At 35.6% G+C, this 16,283-nt stretch overlaps 3 protein-coding genes and 1 long non-coding RNA gene across 5 annotated transcripts in view; 2 read left to right on the forward strand and 2 right to left on the reverse strand.

The window, feature by feature from the left end:
- On the forward strand, positions 18–10,020 carry LOC18789019 (PHD finger protein MALE MEIOCYTE DEATH 1). Of its 2 annotated transcripts, XM_020555254.1 has the most exons (6): positions 18–1,182; positions 2,354–2,505; positions 6,522–6,554; positions 6,652–7,197; positions 7,281–8,204; positions 9,578–10,020. In XM_020555254.1, the coding sequence occupies exons 4-5, from the start codon at positions 6,656–6,658 to the stop codon at positions 8,191–8,193; spliced, it is 1,455 nt and encodes a 484-aa protein (XP_020410843.1). In that variant the 5' UTR covers positions 18–1,182; positions 2,354–2,505; positions 6,522–6,554; positions 6,652–6,655; the 3' UTR covers positions 8,194–8,204; positions 9,578–10,020. The 2 variants fall into 2 exon arrangements, with proteins under 2 accessions (XP_020410843.1, XP_007227386.1); XM_007227324.2 differs by lacking the exon at positions 6,522–6,554.
- Positions 11,122–12,447, reverse strand: LOC18793727. Its single transcript, XM_020555260.1, has 2 exons — positions 11,918–12,447; positions 11,122–11,528 (listed from the first exon to the last, which is right to left on the reverse strand). Exons 1-2 carry the CDS (start codon positions 12,167–12,169, stop codon positions 11,220–11,222), a joined length of 561 nt encoding a protein of 186 aa, XP_020410849.1. The 5' UTR covers positions 12,170–12,447; the 3' UTR covers positions 11,122–11,219.
- On the reverse strand, positions 12,466–13,355 carry LOC109946685 (putative F-box/LRR-repeat protein At4g15060). Its single transcript, XM_020555259.1, has one exon. The coding sequence runs from the start codon at positions 13,251–13,253 to the stop codon at positions 12,648–12,650; it is 606 nt and encodes a 201-aa protein (XP_020410848.1). The 5' UTR covers positions 13,254–13,355; the 3' UTR covers positions 12,466–12,647.
- The window catches only part of LOC109946687, a 4,130-nt gene continuing 2,200 nt past the window's right edge, over positions 14,354–16,283 (forward strand). Inside the window, exon 1 of the long non-coding RNA XR_002269775.1 lies at positions 14,354–14,486. This is a non-coding gene — a long non-coding RNA (uncharacterized LOC109946687). The remainder of the gene's footprint in view (positions 14,487–16,283) is intronic.

The following is a 16,283-nucleotide window of genomic DNA, read 5'->3' on the forward strand; positions in this document are numbered from 1 at the left end:
CTCATAACCTAACCTAACCTAATCATGATGTTTGGGTATATAGATACCAGTCATTCTCATTTGTCAGCCAAACTCAATCTATCTCAAACTCGAAATCCAAGTAGAGAAACAAACAGATCTCTCAACTTTCAGCTCCTCGATCGACCATGCCGTCGCCCTCTGTGACAAGATCTCATGTTCTCTGTAGCCCTCTGTGAATTACGGAAGGCTCTGGAGACCATGAGATCTGATCACAGGCATCAGGGAAGAAGACTGGTTATGAGGTCCAGTCACCCCAGAAGAAGACTTGCGATAAATCCAAAGAGCAGAAGAACCATGGCCTGTGAACGGCTTGAGAAGCCAGCCAGCACCACCTTTGGTGACGGGGGTCATGAAACGCAGTGTCTTGTCTTGATAGCTTAGATTCAAGGGCCAAGGATGAGTTAGGTGGTGATGATCGGCATCATCAAGGGGTGCAATCATCCATTCTTTTTTTTCGATTTTTTCTAGAATAATACATTTTTGTTTTGTCTTTAATTTTTTGTATTTTTTTTTTTTTTTGCTGGTATTTTTGGCAAATACTTAAAGTATATAATATTTATTTATTTTCAGTGAGCTTGGGCTAGAGCGTTTCCATTTTTTGTTCCATTTTGGGCCTTTTGTTTTCTGTTTAATCTGGGCTGATTCTGGTCAGATTGTCTTCATGGACCTGTAATGGGTTTTTTCTTTCTCTTTTCCGGACCAAGAGTTTTATAAATTTCTGAAAAACAATAAACGTTTTCTCCCTCCGTTTTATGTCCCTATTGTATCATTTTGTATTAATTTTTATTATTCAAAACATCAACACACAAGAATATACAAAAATCATTTTGTAATGTTTTTGTTTTCTCATAATGTATATGTAATTTAACAACGACCGTATCATTTTCTTAATGATCATATTAACATACCAAGTTGATAACTAACTAATCCAGTCTGTTAATGAACGCGCGCGATAATATTAGCTCCGCAGCTTTGAGAAACCCTAACCACACTTTCTTCGGAGAAACCTAACCAGCTCTGGTCTCGCACTTCTTTGGAGAAACCCTGACCACACTTTCTTTGGAGAAACCTAACCTGCTCTGGTCTCACACCTCTTTGGGGAAACCCTAACCTCCTCTAGTCTCACACTCTCTTTGGAGAAGCTGGAGCTTCTTTCTCCAGGTACCTTCCTATTTGATCAATTTTTACATCTGATTCTGAACATTTCAACTTGCCTTATAGCTAATGTATCATGTTGTGAAGTATTTATTTAGCTAGTATATTTATTGATTTTCAGATTTGGGCTCCTAAACCCTAGTTCCCTTTTTCTTCTTTTGGGCAGCACAATTTTACTTATGCGGAGGTTAATGTTTTCTGTAACATGCTTTATTATTGTTGTGGCCTTTAACCAACTTTGGAGCATTAAGTGGGCCTTGCTGCAAGCCTTTAAGAATTTGGCAATGACCATTATTTTTACAGATTTAAGTGAGTTTGGATTGTCACCGGTTGATCAATTATGCTGACAAGGGGTGAATTCCATCATTAGCCCATTTTTGTTTGCTATCCTATTTGTCCTGAAACTATTTTGATCAACCATGAATTTGGCAATGACCATTATTTTTACAGATTTAAGCGAGTTTGGATTGTCCCTGGTTGATCGATTATGCTCACAACAAGGGGTGAATTCCATTGTTAGCCCACTTTTGTTTGCTATGCTATGTGTCTGTGAAGAAACTATTTTGATCAACTTTGAGATTTGTTGAAAATTTTGTATTTCTTGTAGTGCAGTTTGCCACATTTATAGTCAATCATGCTCTCTCTCTCTCTCTCTCTCTCTCTCTCTCTCTCTCTCTCTCTCACTCTCACACATACACACAGACCAAATTTGATTCACTTGCCAAATCTTATAACGTTGGGAGATTTGGAATTTGGTTTTTAGCATCATCCTTCCACCAATTCAATGCTCTATGAGAAGTCATGTTAAATGAGCCTTGGAGAAAGCCTTCATGAACTTAAGTTTATAGGTTTTTTTGGCTATTCATTTTAATAGATTACTTCATTTGTATTTTTGAATTGTTCAAGTTTTCTCTAACCATTCTTGTTTCATGGTTGCTGATGTTGTTGAACACTTCATTCTCAAAATTGATAAGTATATAGATTAACACAACATATGCTTACATTCAATTCCAAGAAAGGACTTTGGTTGATGTATTTTTTCTTGGTGAAGAATAAAGTAGATACTGTGGAACTTGCTTGGACTCTTGGATAGAAATTTACAGCACCTAGTATCAGCTGACTTGTTATCATGTTGCATCCTGTCCTCGATATAAACACATTTGTATGTGCTATGCAGTTGGCTAACTGGTCTCGCACCTCTTTGGAGAAACCCTGACCACACTTTCTTTGGAGAAACCTAACCTGCTTTGGTCTCACACCTCTTTGGGGAAACCCTAACCTCCTCAGGTCTCACACTCTCATTGGAGAAACTGGAGCTTCTTTCTCTAGGTACTTTCCTATTTGATAAATTTTTACATTTGATTCTAAACATTTCAACTTGCCTTCTAGCTAATGTTTCAAGTTGTGAAGTATTTATTTAGCTAGTATATTTATTGATTTTCAGATTTGGGCTCCTAAATCCTAGTTCCCTTCTTCTTTTGGTTGTTTCTTTCTTTTGGTTCAATTTTTTGCATTTCTGAGTTTTTTTTTTTCTCACTAGTCTCACAAAATGCCCGGATTTAAATAAAGTATGTTCTTTTACTTTCTCTGTCATTGCATTTTGAGCAAAGCATACATATTTGGGAGTATTTTTGTGTGAATTTGTTGGTATTTTTGCTGACCTCCCTACCTGTGTTCCTTGTGTAAACGTTTTCTTTGGTAACTGTTAGTTGTTAAAATATTTATTTAGCTAGTTGATTTATTGGTTTACATTGCTCATTTGTCTTTCTCCACTTTTTTCTATCACAATTTTATACGGTTTATTTAGCTAGTCAGTTTATAATATTGCTCATGTATTATGACTTATCTCATTTATAATTAGTTATTTGATTTAGTTTTGTGGTTTTTTTCATGTGGTTTTGTATTTATTTAGCTAATGTAGTTACCTTCTTCTTCTTTTGGATGTTTCTTTCTTTTGGTTTAAGCTCTAGTTCAATTTTTTGCTTTTCTGATATTTTTTTTCTCACTAGTCTCACAAAAATGCACGGATTTAAATATACTTTTCGTTTTCTTTGGTAACTGTTACTTGATAAAGTATTTATTTAGCTAATTGATTTATTGGTTTACATTGCTCATTTGTCTTTCTCCACTTTTTTCTATCACAATTTTATATGGTTTATTTAGTTAGTCAGTTTATAATATTGATCATGTAGTGTGACTTATCTCATTTATAATTAGCTATTTGATTTAGTTTTGTGGTTTTTTTCATGTGGTTTTTTATTTATTTAGCTAATGTTTAGCTGACACTAGTTCAATTTTTTGCATTTCTGAGTTTTTTTTTCTCACTAGTCTCGCAAAATGCACGGATTTAAATAGACTATATTCTTTTACTTTCTCTGTCATTACTTTCGAGCAAAGCATACATATCTGGGAGTATATTTTGTGTGAATTTGTTGGTATTTATTGCTGGCCTCCCTACTTGTGTTGCTTGCGTAAACGTTTTCTTCGATAACTGTTACTTGTTAAAGTATTTATTTAGCTAGTTGATTTATTGGTTTACATTGCTCATTTGTCTTTTTCCACTTTTTTCTATCACAAATTTATACGGTTTATTTAGCTAGTCAGTTTATATTGCTCATGTATTATGACTTATCTTATTTATAATTAGCTATTTGATTTAGTTTTGTGGTTTTGTATTTATTTAGCTAATGTTTCACTGACCGCACTTCCCTTCTGCTCCTTTTGGTTGTTTCTTTCTTTTGGTTTAAGCTCTAGTTCAATTTTTTGCATTTCTGAGTTTTTTTTCTCACTAGTCTCACAAAATGCACGGATTAAAATAAACTATGTTCTTTTACTTTCTCTGTCATTACTTTTGAGCAAGGGATACATATTTGGGAGTATTTTTGTGTGAATTTGTTGGTATTTATTGCTGGCCTGGCCTCCCTACTTGTGTGGCTTGCGTAAACGTTTTCTTTGATAACTGTTACTTGTTAAAGTGTTTACTTAGCTAGTTGATTTATTGGTTTACATTGCTCATTTGTCTTTCTCCGCTTTTTTCTATCACAATTTTATACAGGTTATTTAGCTAGTCAGTTTATAATATTGCTCATGTATTATGACTCATCTCATTTATAATTAGCTATTTGATTTAGTTTTGTGGTTTTTTTCGTGTGGTTTTGTATTTATTTAGCTAATGTTTCACTGACACTAGTTCAATTTTTTGCATTTCTGGTTTTTTTTTCTCACTAGTCTCACAAAATGCACGGATTTAATATAAACTATGTTCTTTTACTTTCTCTGTCATTACTTTCAAGCAAAGCATACATATCTGGGAGTAGTGTGAAATTTGTTGGTATTTATTGCTGGCCTCCCTACTTGTGTTGCTTGCCTAAACGTTTTCTTTGATAACTGTTACTTGTTAAAGTATTTATTTAGCTAGTTGATATATTGGTTTACATTGCTCATTTGTCTTTCTCCACTTTTTTCTATCACAAATTTATACGGTTTATTTAGCTAGTCTGTTTATATTGCTCATGTATTATGACTTATCTCATTTATAATTAGCTATTTGATTTAGTTTAGTGGTTTTGTATTTATTTAGCTAATGTTTCACTGGCCGTAGTTCCCTCCTCCTCCTTTTGGTTGTTCCTTTCTTTTGGTTTAAGCTCTAGTTCAATTTTTTGCATTTCTGAGTTTTTTTTCTCACTAGTCTCACAAAATGCACGGATTTAAATAAACTATGTTCTTTTACTTTCTCTGTGATTACTTTCGAGCAAAGCATACATATTTGGGAGTATATTTTGTGTGAATTTGTTGATATTTATTGCTGGCCTCCCTACTTGTGTTGCTTGCGTAAACGTTTTCTTTGATAACTGTTACTTGTTAAAGTATTTATTTAGCTAGTTGATTTATTGGTTTACATTGCTCATTTGTCTTTCTCCACTTTTTTCTATCCCAATTTTTTATGGTTTATTTAGCTAGTCAGTTTATAATATTAATCATGTAGTGTGACTTATCTCATTTATAATTAGCTATTTGCTTTAGTTTTGTTATTTTTTTCGTGTGGTTTTGTATTTATTTAGCTAATGTTTCGCTGATAGTAGTTCCCTTCTTCTTTTGGTTGTTTCTTTCTTTTGGTTTGAGCTCTAGTTCAATTTTTTGCTTTTCTGAGTTTTTTTTCTCACTGGTCTCACAAAATGCACGGATTTAAATAAACTAAGTTCTTTTACTTTCTCTGTCATTACTTTTGAGCAAGGGATACATATTTGGGAGTATTTTTGTGTGAATCTGTTGGTATTTATTGCTATCCTCCCTACTTGTGTTGCTTGCGTAAATGTTTTCTTTGATAACTGTTACTTGTTAAAGTGTTGACTTAGCTAGTTGATTTATTGGTTTACATTGCTCATTTGTCTTTCTCCGCTTTTTTCTATCACAATTTTATACGGTTTATTTAGCTAGTCAGTTTATAATATTGCTTATGTATTATGACTTATCTCATTTATAATTAGCTATTTGATTTAGTTTTGTGGTTTTTTTTCATGTGGTTTTGTATTTATTTAGCTAATGTTTCACTGACAGTTCTTTTGGTTTAAGCTCTAGTTCAATTTTTTGCATTTCTGAGTTTTTTTTTCTCACAAGTCTCACAAAATGCACGGATTTAAATAAAGTATGTTCTTTTACTTTCTCTATGTTCTTTTACTTTCTCTATGTTCTTTTACTGTCTCTGTCATTACTTTTGAGCAAAGCATACATATCTGGGAGTATATTTTGTGTGAATTTGTTGGTATTTATTGCTGGCCTCCCTACTTGTGTTGCTTGCGTAAACGTTTTCTTTGATAACTGTTACTTGTTAAAGTATTTATTTAGCTAGTTGATTTATTGGTTTACATTGCTCGTTTGTGTTCCTCCACTTTTTTCTATCACATTTTTATACGGTTTGTTTTGCTAGTCAGTTTATATTGCTCATGTATTATGACTTATCTCATTTATAATTAGCTATTTGATTTAGTTTTGTGGTTTTTTTCATGTGGTTTTGTATTTATTTAGCTAATGTTTCACTTACAGTTCCCTTCTTCTTCTTTTGGTTTAAGCTCTAGCTCAATATTTTGCATTTCTGAGTTTTTTTTCTCACTAGTCTCACAACGTGCACGGATTTAAATTAACTATGTTCTTTTACTTTCTCTGTCATTACTTTGGAGCAAAGCATATATATTTGGGAGTATTTTTGTGTGAATTTATTGGTATTTATTGCTGGCCTCCCTACCTTTGTTCCTTGTGTAAACATTTTCTTTGATACTGTTACTTGTTAAAGTATTTATTTAGCTAGTTGATTTATTGGTTTACACTGCTCATTTGTCTTTCTCCAGGTTTTTCTATAACAATTTTATATGGTTTATTTGGTGAGTCAGTATATATTGCTCATGTATTATGAATTATCTCATTTATAATTAACTATTTGATTTAGTTTTGTGTTTTTTCTGATGTGGTTTTGTACAGGAGAATGACTACCCAAATTTCACATATCAACTTCGACAATTGCAATTTCAAGTCAAAAAGTGTCATCCAAAAACCCTTATTGGATTCATTCAAGGAGAATATTGAGGATTTTGTGGAGGACTGTGATGTTGTCCAAGAAGGGTGTGTATGGAAATGGGAGTTCGTTCACAAGGAAGGATGTATTAAGAGGACAGTTCCACTCTTCATTCTCAAAGAGGTAGTGGATGATTCAAGACATAAATCCGGAGAAGATCCGTTTTGCATCTACTGCAGCTACTCAGGATGCAACAACAATGTCGTCTCGAGGAGCAAGTATCACTTCGTAATTCCAGCGGATTACGAGTCTTTGGAGCAGCAATTGGACGATCCTTTTGACAAGGATGATCACGTTTTTAAAGATCGGACACACCTCTTACATGGGTTGCTCCACATCAACGGGATCGGCCACCTCATATGTATCAATGGGATTGATGGGGGTTCTGCTTTCATCCCTGGTCGAGACATCATGCATCTATGGGATTTACTTTGCCTTTATTTTCGTGCGAGGTAATTCTCGTTTTTATATTAGTTGTTTCATATTTTTGTTACATATAAAACATATGAATTGAATCTGATTTTGTGATTTATAGGAAAATAACTGTCCGCGATGAAGCATGTAAAACATTTAGGCATATCTCATTGATAGACGGTGTCCGTGAGACGTGTGAGGGGGCCATGGTGACTAGGTTGCTGTTCAGTGTGGCTTTTGGTAGTACTTGGTTTGGGAGGTGGGGATACACGTTTCTACGTGGAAGCTATGGAGTATCGAGAGATACCTACACGACTGCTATTGAGTCCCTTGGGTCTCATCCATTGACTGAGGTTGAAGAAATTGTAGAAAAATACAAGAAGAAGTCCCTTACTCCCCTAGAGTGCATGAAAGATTTATTATCTTTCATGCTGCAGATGAGGTGTGGCACGAGAGGCCAAAAGAAAATGGATCTAAATAAAGATTTGTGGACGGTGTATGATAAGGTTTTAATGAGGAGGAAAAATCACGTCCAAACCATCTTGAATTGCAAAGTCTTTTGCAAGGAAATCCCGTTGAGGCAAATGTCAGCTGAATGTTTAACAGTTACCTTTGTGGTGAGAGATGCAGATGACAATGAGTTGCCGGGAATGGTTGGCTGCGAGTGTACCACACTCCCCGTAAATGATGTGGCTGATTTAAAGGGTCGAGTTACTCGTTTAATTCAAGGTACATATCATGCACTCTCCAATTTCACCATCACCGAAATGGAAGGAGAGGGAACGGATGAATTGAAAGAGAATATGTGGGTGAAGGGTGATGGGGCAGACATGGATTGCAACTATGTAGCTGAAGGTGGACGGGGATGGCTAGTGACTTGTATCTGTGGAGCAGAGGATGATGATGGAGAGGATATGGTTGAGTGTGATACCTGCAAGAAATGGAAGCACATCGAGTGCCTCATTAATGATGGTTTTAAACTTGAAGATAATGCTGGTTTTATTTGTTTGGAATGTTCGACCCCAAGGCATTGAGGAGAAAATTGGTAAGAGGTTTCTGAAATTTCATTTCACACTTTATCTGTCTCACAATGTTTGGTTGTTTGTTTTGAAAGAAAAGGTGCTTTTATGCATTTGATGATGCCTACAAGAAATTAAGATTTGTGATATTGCTTTAGCATCTTCTAATTGTTTTATGCTTTAGTCTGGGGGCATTTGGTTGGGCAGCACAGTTTTACTTATACGGAGGTTAATGTTTTCTGTAACATGCTTTATTATTGTTGTGGCCTTTAACCAACTTTGTAGCATTAAGTGAGCCTTGCTGCAAGCCTTTAAGAATTTGGCAATGACCGTTATTTTTACAGATTTAAGTGAGTTTGGATTGTCACTGGTTGATCAATTATGCTGACAAGGGGTGAATTCCATTATTAGCCCATTTTTGTTTGCTATCCTATTTGTCCTGAAACTATTTTGATCAACATGAATTTGGCAATGACCATTATTTTTACAGATTTAAGTGAGTTTGGATTGTCCCTGGTTAATCGATTATGCTGACAACAGGGGGTGAATTCCATTATTAGCCCATTTTTGTTTGCTATCCTATTTGGCGTGAAGAAACTATTGATCAACTTTGAGATTTGTTGAAAATTTTGTATTTCTTGTAGTGCAGTTTGCTACATTTATAGTCAATCATGCTCTCTCTCTCTCTCTCTCTCTCTCTCTCTCTCTCTCTCTCTCTCTCTCTCACACATACACACAGACCAAATTTGATTCACTTGCCAAATCTTATAATGTTAGGAGATTTGGAATTTGGTTTTTACATCATCCTTCCACCAATTCAATGCTTCATGAGAAGTCATGCTAAATGAATCTTGGAGAAAGCTTTCATGAACTTAAGTTTATAGGTTTTTTTGGCTGTTCATTTTAATATATGACTTCATTTGTTTTTTTGAATTGTTCAAGTTTTCTCTAATCATTCTTGTTTCATGGTTACTGATGTTGAACACTTCATTCTCAAAATTGATGAGTATATAGATTAACACGACATAAACTTACATTCAATTCCAACAAAGGACTTTGGTTGATGTATGTTTTCTTGGTGAAGAATAAAGTAGATACAGTGGAACTTGCTTGGACTCTTGGGTAGAAATTTGCAACACCTAGTATCAGCTGACTTGTTATCATGTTGCATCCTGTTCCTTGATCAAAACACGTTGTATGTGCTATGCAGCTGGCTAACTGGATGTAGCATCGCATTCCTTATTGTTTTCGTTGCAAGTTACTAAATTGTCACATATCCTCTTTGTTGCCTTGCAGATGTGTGTGTGGCATGCATAAGTACTTGTAAATTGTTTCCTTGCAGCATAAATATGCTAGGCTGCTTATTTGTCGTAACATGATTTGATTTAATTAATGGCAGGAACGGCATGGTGGAGTCGCTGAGTGTGCAGGGATTCTTGTTTGGAGACTCTCATTGCATAATTGACTAAACTTAGTTCTGTACTTTTAATTAGAAGATTGGTCCATACTGTACGCTTGAATATGTTGGATTAGCGAGCCAGGATGCATCTTGTAGTTGTCTAGTTTGTTGTTTGTTTTTACGTTACCTTGTCGCATGAGGCATCAATGGCTCATTTGTTGCAAGCTACATTTATAATTGTATTAGCACTACCCCTTAGTCACAAGTTGTTAAACCTTCGTATTTTGGCTCTTGATCTGGTCTACGCATGAATGCAAAGTATGCAGCCATTAGTTGGTTGACGATCAAAAGCATATGGTGCAGCCAATGAATTCTGGAAAGATCGATCTCTGTAGAGAGTGAATGTTTTGTTATTTTTCTTCTTTTCATTTTGTTAATGGAAATTTCTGTAGAGCCAGAGCAATTTGTTAAGAACAATAGACTATATTCAACTTGTTAAGAACAATTGACAGAGGAGGCAAAGAAACTCAAGGATGCAATGACGCATGAAAACCGTTGGACATTAACAACGAGCCATTGCGCATCACAGACCGCTGGACAGATTGTCTCATTTATGAAATAATGTCACACTTTGTTGTCGACATTACAGTATTTGAATATGCAAGTTCCTTTCAAGATTTAGGGAACATAATTCAATAAAAACAAAACAAAAAACAAAAATGGTACACAATACAAGCAAGCCCCAAGAGTTGGGTCCTGGTCTCGTTCCGTTTGTCTTTCCTATAGCACAACAGTTAGGCTGATGTAGTAGATTGTGGAGATTGAGAGAGAAGGCTGCAAGCTGAATATTGCCGAACTTGCCTTCCTCCGTTGCTAGCCTAGAAAAGAAAATAAAAGGGAAATTCAAGTAACAGTCTCCGCCATACACTGCAACAAGACAACGGAAGCACAAACAAGGTGCACTGGTTTGGATAAGTGATGAATATGTAGTTTCTGCCTTGAGGGATTTAGGGGTCTGATCAAGCTGTCAACTTGCTTTGCGAGATCATATCTCGATATCTGGGCCACTTCTCGTCTCTCTGGAAACCAGGAAGAACAGATCTAAATTGAGGAGCACTAGTGCATTCCAAACAGCAGCATCCTCTTAAATCTTAACCTCATTATCATTACAAGGCATAATTAGGAAAAAGTAATGCATATACCTTCATGGCTACGTTTGACAACTATCATTGTAGCTAAGGAGACTTGGGTTTTGCTACCAGTTATAGTCAATCATGTTCACCTCTCTCTCTCTCTCTCTCTCTCTCTCTCAGACCAAATTTGACTCACTTGCCAAATCTTATTGTAGTTATTTATTTTTCATTTTGTCATTAGCATTATTAATTTTTTTGCACACAGAATATATTATTGTATTCTAAAATGGAAAACAAGACCATGCGAATCACATGTCCTTCTTCATTTTGTCTCCAACTCATTCAAGAATCTACATATTGGAAGAAATCAATCAAGTACCTAAACTGCCATCCTTGTTCACCACACAAACATTATTTCAATTTCGGAAAATGTCAGAAATAAATAGTAGCAAATTACATGCTGCAAAAAGTGTATCACGTCTGTAGCAAAGAGGATTAAACAAGTGAAATTACAAAACAATTAACTCAGTTCCTGGAGGTAGTTTTTTACCCATCTGCAAAGCACGCTTTCTTGCTGCCCTCAATTGTTTCTGGGTTGTAACAAATTCAGACAATAGAGTGGATTCTTCAACGACAACCTTTCTGAGATCGACGAGAAACGTTTCAAGCGCAACGGCATTCTCAGTGAAGTACATGGCAAGCTCAGTGTCGATACTAGACCCAACGAACCCAGAAAATTTCACCACCTTAAGGCACTGATGAGGACATTTATTAACCTTCTGCAAATTCCTCAGACATGGCACTCGTGCCCATCTTAGCTGCACAAGGACAAAAACAATACAACTTTTAGAAGTTTGTGTGCATAAACATGAATCAACAAAAACCTTTCTGAAACCATTAAATAAACTTCCCAACTTTAAATTGTAAGACATGCTGAAAATAAATTTACATCCAATGTAAATCTATGCAAGAAAGGAGACCGCTCTATCAATTTAGTCAAATTAAGGAGGCTTTGCCGATCACTTGCGACAACATTCAACGTTAAGTCCTTGAGACAAGTTAATTCTGGAAATTCTGGGTGCCTCACCATTGCACTCTGACAGATGAAAAGCAAATTTTGAAAATAAAGTCTATATATAATAATAATAATAATAATAATAATAATAATAATAATAATAATAAATAGGGAATTATTTCATATACTGACCATATTCAGATTCATGTGCAAGTTGAGATTGAGAGTCACCAGCTGAGGAAGACAACTTTTAACCGGAGGAAAAGTTGGAACTATAGACCTAGTACTTTCTGCAAGTGATACATTTACAAGCAAGGGTGCATGCCTCAAACGAATACTGTCATAGAAACCCAGCATTCCGTGATAAATAAATGACACGAGATTAGGAGCACAAATCTCAATTTTTTCTAAATATATACAGTCACTTATTTGTAGGAACTTCATCCGGAGTGACAAACCGGCAACTTTCAAAGTTACTAATTGATCCGAGCAAGAAACGCAAAGATGCTCAAGGAGTTCACAATTGGATAGAAAGTGCTCAACAAGTTCACCGGTTATGTTTACAAATGACAAGGAGAGGTGTTTAAGGGACTTGATGCAGGAAACGCCGAAAGGGCTTCTAAATGGCTTATCTGGAAAGATATAACTGGCAGCTGAGGAATACAACTTTTAACCGAAAGAAAAGGTGCAATTATAGACCTAGTACTTTCTGCAAACGAATACTGTCACAAAAACCCAACATTCCCTTATAAATAAATGATACGAGATTAGGAGCCCAAATCTCAACTAATCCTAAAGACGTACACTCACTTATTTGTAGGAAATTCAACCGGAGTGATGAACCAGCAACTTTCAAATTTACTAATTGATCTGAGCAAGAAATGCAGAGATGCTCAAGGAGTTCACAGTAGGATAGAAAGTGCTAAACAAGTTCGCCGGTTATATTTACAAAGGACAAAGAGAGGTGTTTAAGGGACTTGATGCAGGAAATACCAAAAGGGCTTCTAAATGGCTTATCTGGAAAGATATAACTGGGAGAAGAAAAACGAGACCGTCTGCCTGCTTCCAAATCTATCTCAAGGCCTTGAACTCTCCTCCACATTGCAAATTCAATCCAATTGTCGATTTCAGAACTACTAGGACTGTAATCGAGTGAGGAAGAACGAATTTTGAATTCATCTAAGGATGGACCCTGGTGCAATTGCAAGACTTGATTCACCCAATTGTAACTAGATGCTGTTTTCACTCGTTGCCTTCTTTTCTTCTGTGGTTTGGATAATGCATCTATATCATCGAAGTTGAGACAAGTAATCTGTTTCCACACACAGATCCACCTCTTAGAGAGGACACGAGTTCTTGCTGCTTCCCTGATACCCAATAAGGAAAGAATGCTAATTAGAATGACATCTGGTAGCTGACTGATCTGATCCTCCTCGGAATAATTATCTTCCTTATCACCCAAATTGATTGGAATCTTTTGCCGTTTCCCATATGTCCATCCAGAATGCTTAGCCTTTCTTTTCGGCATGGAAGTTAGAACACCCTTGTTATTAATTTACTCTCTTCTTAAATATTACAATGTAATGAAATAAGCTGCAGAAGTGGAGCGAACCGATTGTTACTAAAACCAACTATCAAACACATGAAAAGAAGCGATCATCTATAATAAACGAAGGCGGCGAAAAAGTTGGGTTCGTGAATACAAATAATCTAAGCTAGTGACTCTAGCAGTGAAACCTTAAAACAAAGAAAAGAAGACAAGGCTGCAGATTAAAAGCTGGTGCTGGTGTTTTTCATTCACAACAACGTTTATGAAATCACACTTGTATTTGATTCTGCGTAAATAAAAAGCAGGGAGGAAGCCAATAGCTGATTAAAAGGCCCTGCTTTTCATTCAAAACTTTGCAATCTAGAATTACCAAAGCAGCTACCCTATTATTTATAGGCAGCAAACCGACTAAAATCCAAATCCAAATCCAAATCCAAGTCCAACTGGAAACTACATTTCTATTTCCCTCTTTTTAAAGGAGAAGCGGAACCTTTTCTACGTATTTGGTACAACTACAACATCTATAGACAATTTTGGATGTAAGCCATGGAACATAATTGCGCCTTTGAAAGAGTAAATCTGACACTGATAGGTATTTTGATTTCAAAAGCTGGCGAATTTGATTGAAAATCTGACACTGATAGTAACTGTCATATATGCTTTGACAGCATGGTACTATGAAAAATAAAATTTAATTTTGTGTACATGTTTTTTTAATTAAATTTAATTATTTCTGATATTAAATAATTTTAATAAATTTTAAAAATAAATTTTGTTTGAAGTCCAATGCAGTCCAGCCCATACTTGTACCAAACAATAGTCTAGCCCAACTTCGTCCAACCCAATCCAATCCTAACCAGTCCAACACAGTATATAATATTTATTTATTTTCAGTGAGCTTGGGCTAGAGCCTTTCTATTTTGTGTGTGTTTTTTGTTCCATTTTGGGGCTTTTGTTTTCTGTTTAATCTGGGCTGATTCTGGTCAGATTGTCTTCATGGTCCTGTAATGGGTTTTTTTTCTCTCTTTTCCGGCCCAAGAGTTTTATAGATTTCTGAAAAACAATAAACGTTTTCTCACTCCGTGTTATGCCCCTATTGTATCACTTTCTTTAGAGAAACCTAACCTGCTCTGGTCTCACACCTCTTTGGAGAAAATCTAACCTCCTCTGGTCTCACACTCTCTTTGGAGAAACTGGAGCTTCTTTCTCTAGGTACCTTCCTTTTTGATCAATTTTTACATTTGATTCTAAACATTTCAACTTGCCTTCTAGCTAATGTTTCATGTTGTGAAGTATTTACTTTGCTAGTATATTTATTGATTTTCAGATTTGGGCTCCTAAACCCTAGTTTCCTTCTTCTTTTGGTTGTTTCTTTCTTTTGGTTTAAGCTCTAGTTCAATTTTTTGCTTTTCTGAGTTTTTTTCCTCTCACTAGTCTCACAAAATGCACGGATTTAAATAAACTATGTTCTTTTACTTTCTCTGTCATTACTTTTGAGCAAAGCATACATATTTAGGAGTATTTTTGTGTGAATTTGTTGGTATTTATTGCTGGCCTCCCTATGCAAGCCGTAGCTCTGAGCGCATATAACTCTCTACTGGGCGTGTGAGATATATAAAAAAAGCCTGACATTAGTAATCAGATTATTAAAACCATTAAAACAGTTGCTATCATGCTTAATTAGTGTGCAGTAACGTTTGATTTTTCTTTGCTATATCTATCCTTAGATTCGTTGCTGCTGTTTATTTCAAATTTCCTTTTGTAGATTGTTGTCTAGCTAGCTACTAGCTAGTTGAGAGTGATATGAAGAGGAGGAATATTCTTTATCCAATCTTTTTCATGTCAGTTTCATCCAGAATTTCAACCCTGGTTTTCTTTTTCCTTAGTTTTTTGGGATGTGCAAGGACTTTTATTTCACGTGGTTAAGTGCTGTTTTAACCTTATTTGGATAAACAAAATTACAAGGCAAGTTTAGCACTAATGGAATGGAATTACCTTTTTTTTAATTAATTTTGCAAAATACATGTGTTGCTAGCTTTTGTGTTTCTGGTGTCCCATCTCTATCAGTGAAACTTCATGATTGTTCACCTCTTTGGGAATTGATTTTGCTCCCCACAACCATAAAAAATTAAAGTTGGTTTAGTCTCATTATATTATTTTGCCTTTTGATCCAGAAAAGTGCTTAAATAATGTTAAGTTAGTGAGTTCACCATCATCAATAGTTTGAAAATTGAGACCTGGGGACACATGAAATTCCACCTGAGCAAGTATGTTGCAAAATTACCAGTTGCAAAAAACTGCTCATACATTGGTTGCTCAACAACAACGGGATCGGCCGCCTCATATGTATCAATTGGATTAATGGGGGTTCTGCTTTCATAACTGGTCGAGACATCATGCATCTATGGGGTTTATTTTGCCTTTATTTTCAGGTTAGGTAATTATCGTTTTTATATTAGTTGTTTCATATTTTTGTTATATATAGAACATATGAATTGAATTTGATTTTGTGATGTATAGGAAAATAACTGCATGTGATGAAGCATGTAAAGCATTTAGGCATATCACATTGATAGATGGTCTCTGTGAGCCGTGCGAGGGGGCCATGGAGACTAGGTGGTTGTTTAGTGTGGCTTTTGGTAGTATGTGGTTTGGGAGGTTGGGATACACGTTTCTACGTGGAAGCTATGGGGTGTCAAGAGGTAGCTACACAACCGCTATTGGGTACCTTAGGTCTCGTTCGTTGATTGAAGTTGAAGAAATTGTAGGAAAATACAAGAAGATGTGTCTTACACCCCTAGAGTGCATGAGAGATTTATTATCTTTCGTGCGGCAGATGAGGTGTGGCATGAGAGGCCGAAAAAGAACGGATCTAAATAAAGATTTGTGGACGGTGTACGATGAGGTTTTAATGAGGAGGAAAAATCACATCCAAACTATCTTGAATTGCAAAGTTTTTTGGACGTGAATTTTCCTCAGCATTAAAACCTCATCATACACCGTCCACAA

This window comes from Prunus persica, chromosome G1 (assembly GCF_000346465.2).
Source record: "Prunus persica cultivar Lovell chromosome G1, Prunus_persica_NCBIv2, whole genome shotgun sequence".
NCBI classification, from domain to species: Eukaryota; Viridiplantae; Streptophyta; class Magnoliopsida; order Rosales; family Rosaceae; genus Prunus; species Prunus persica.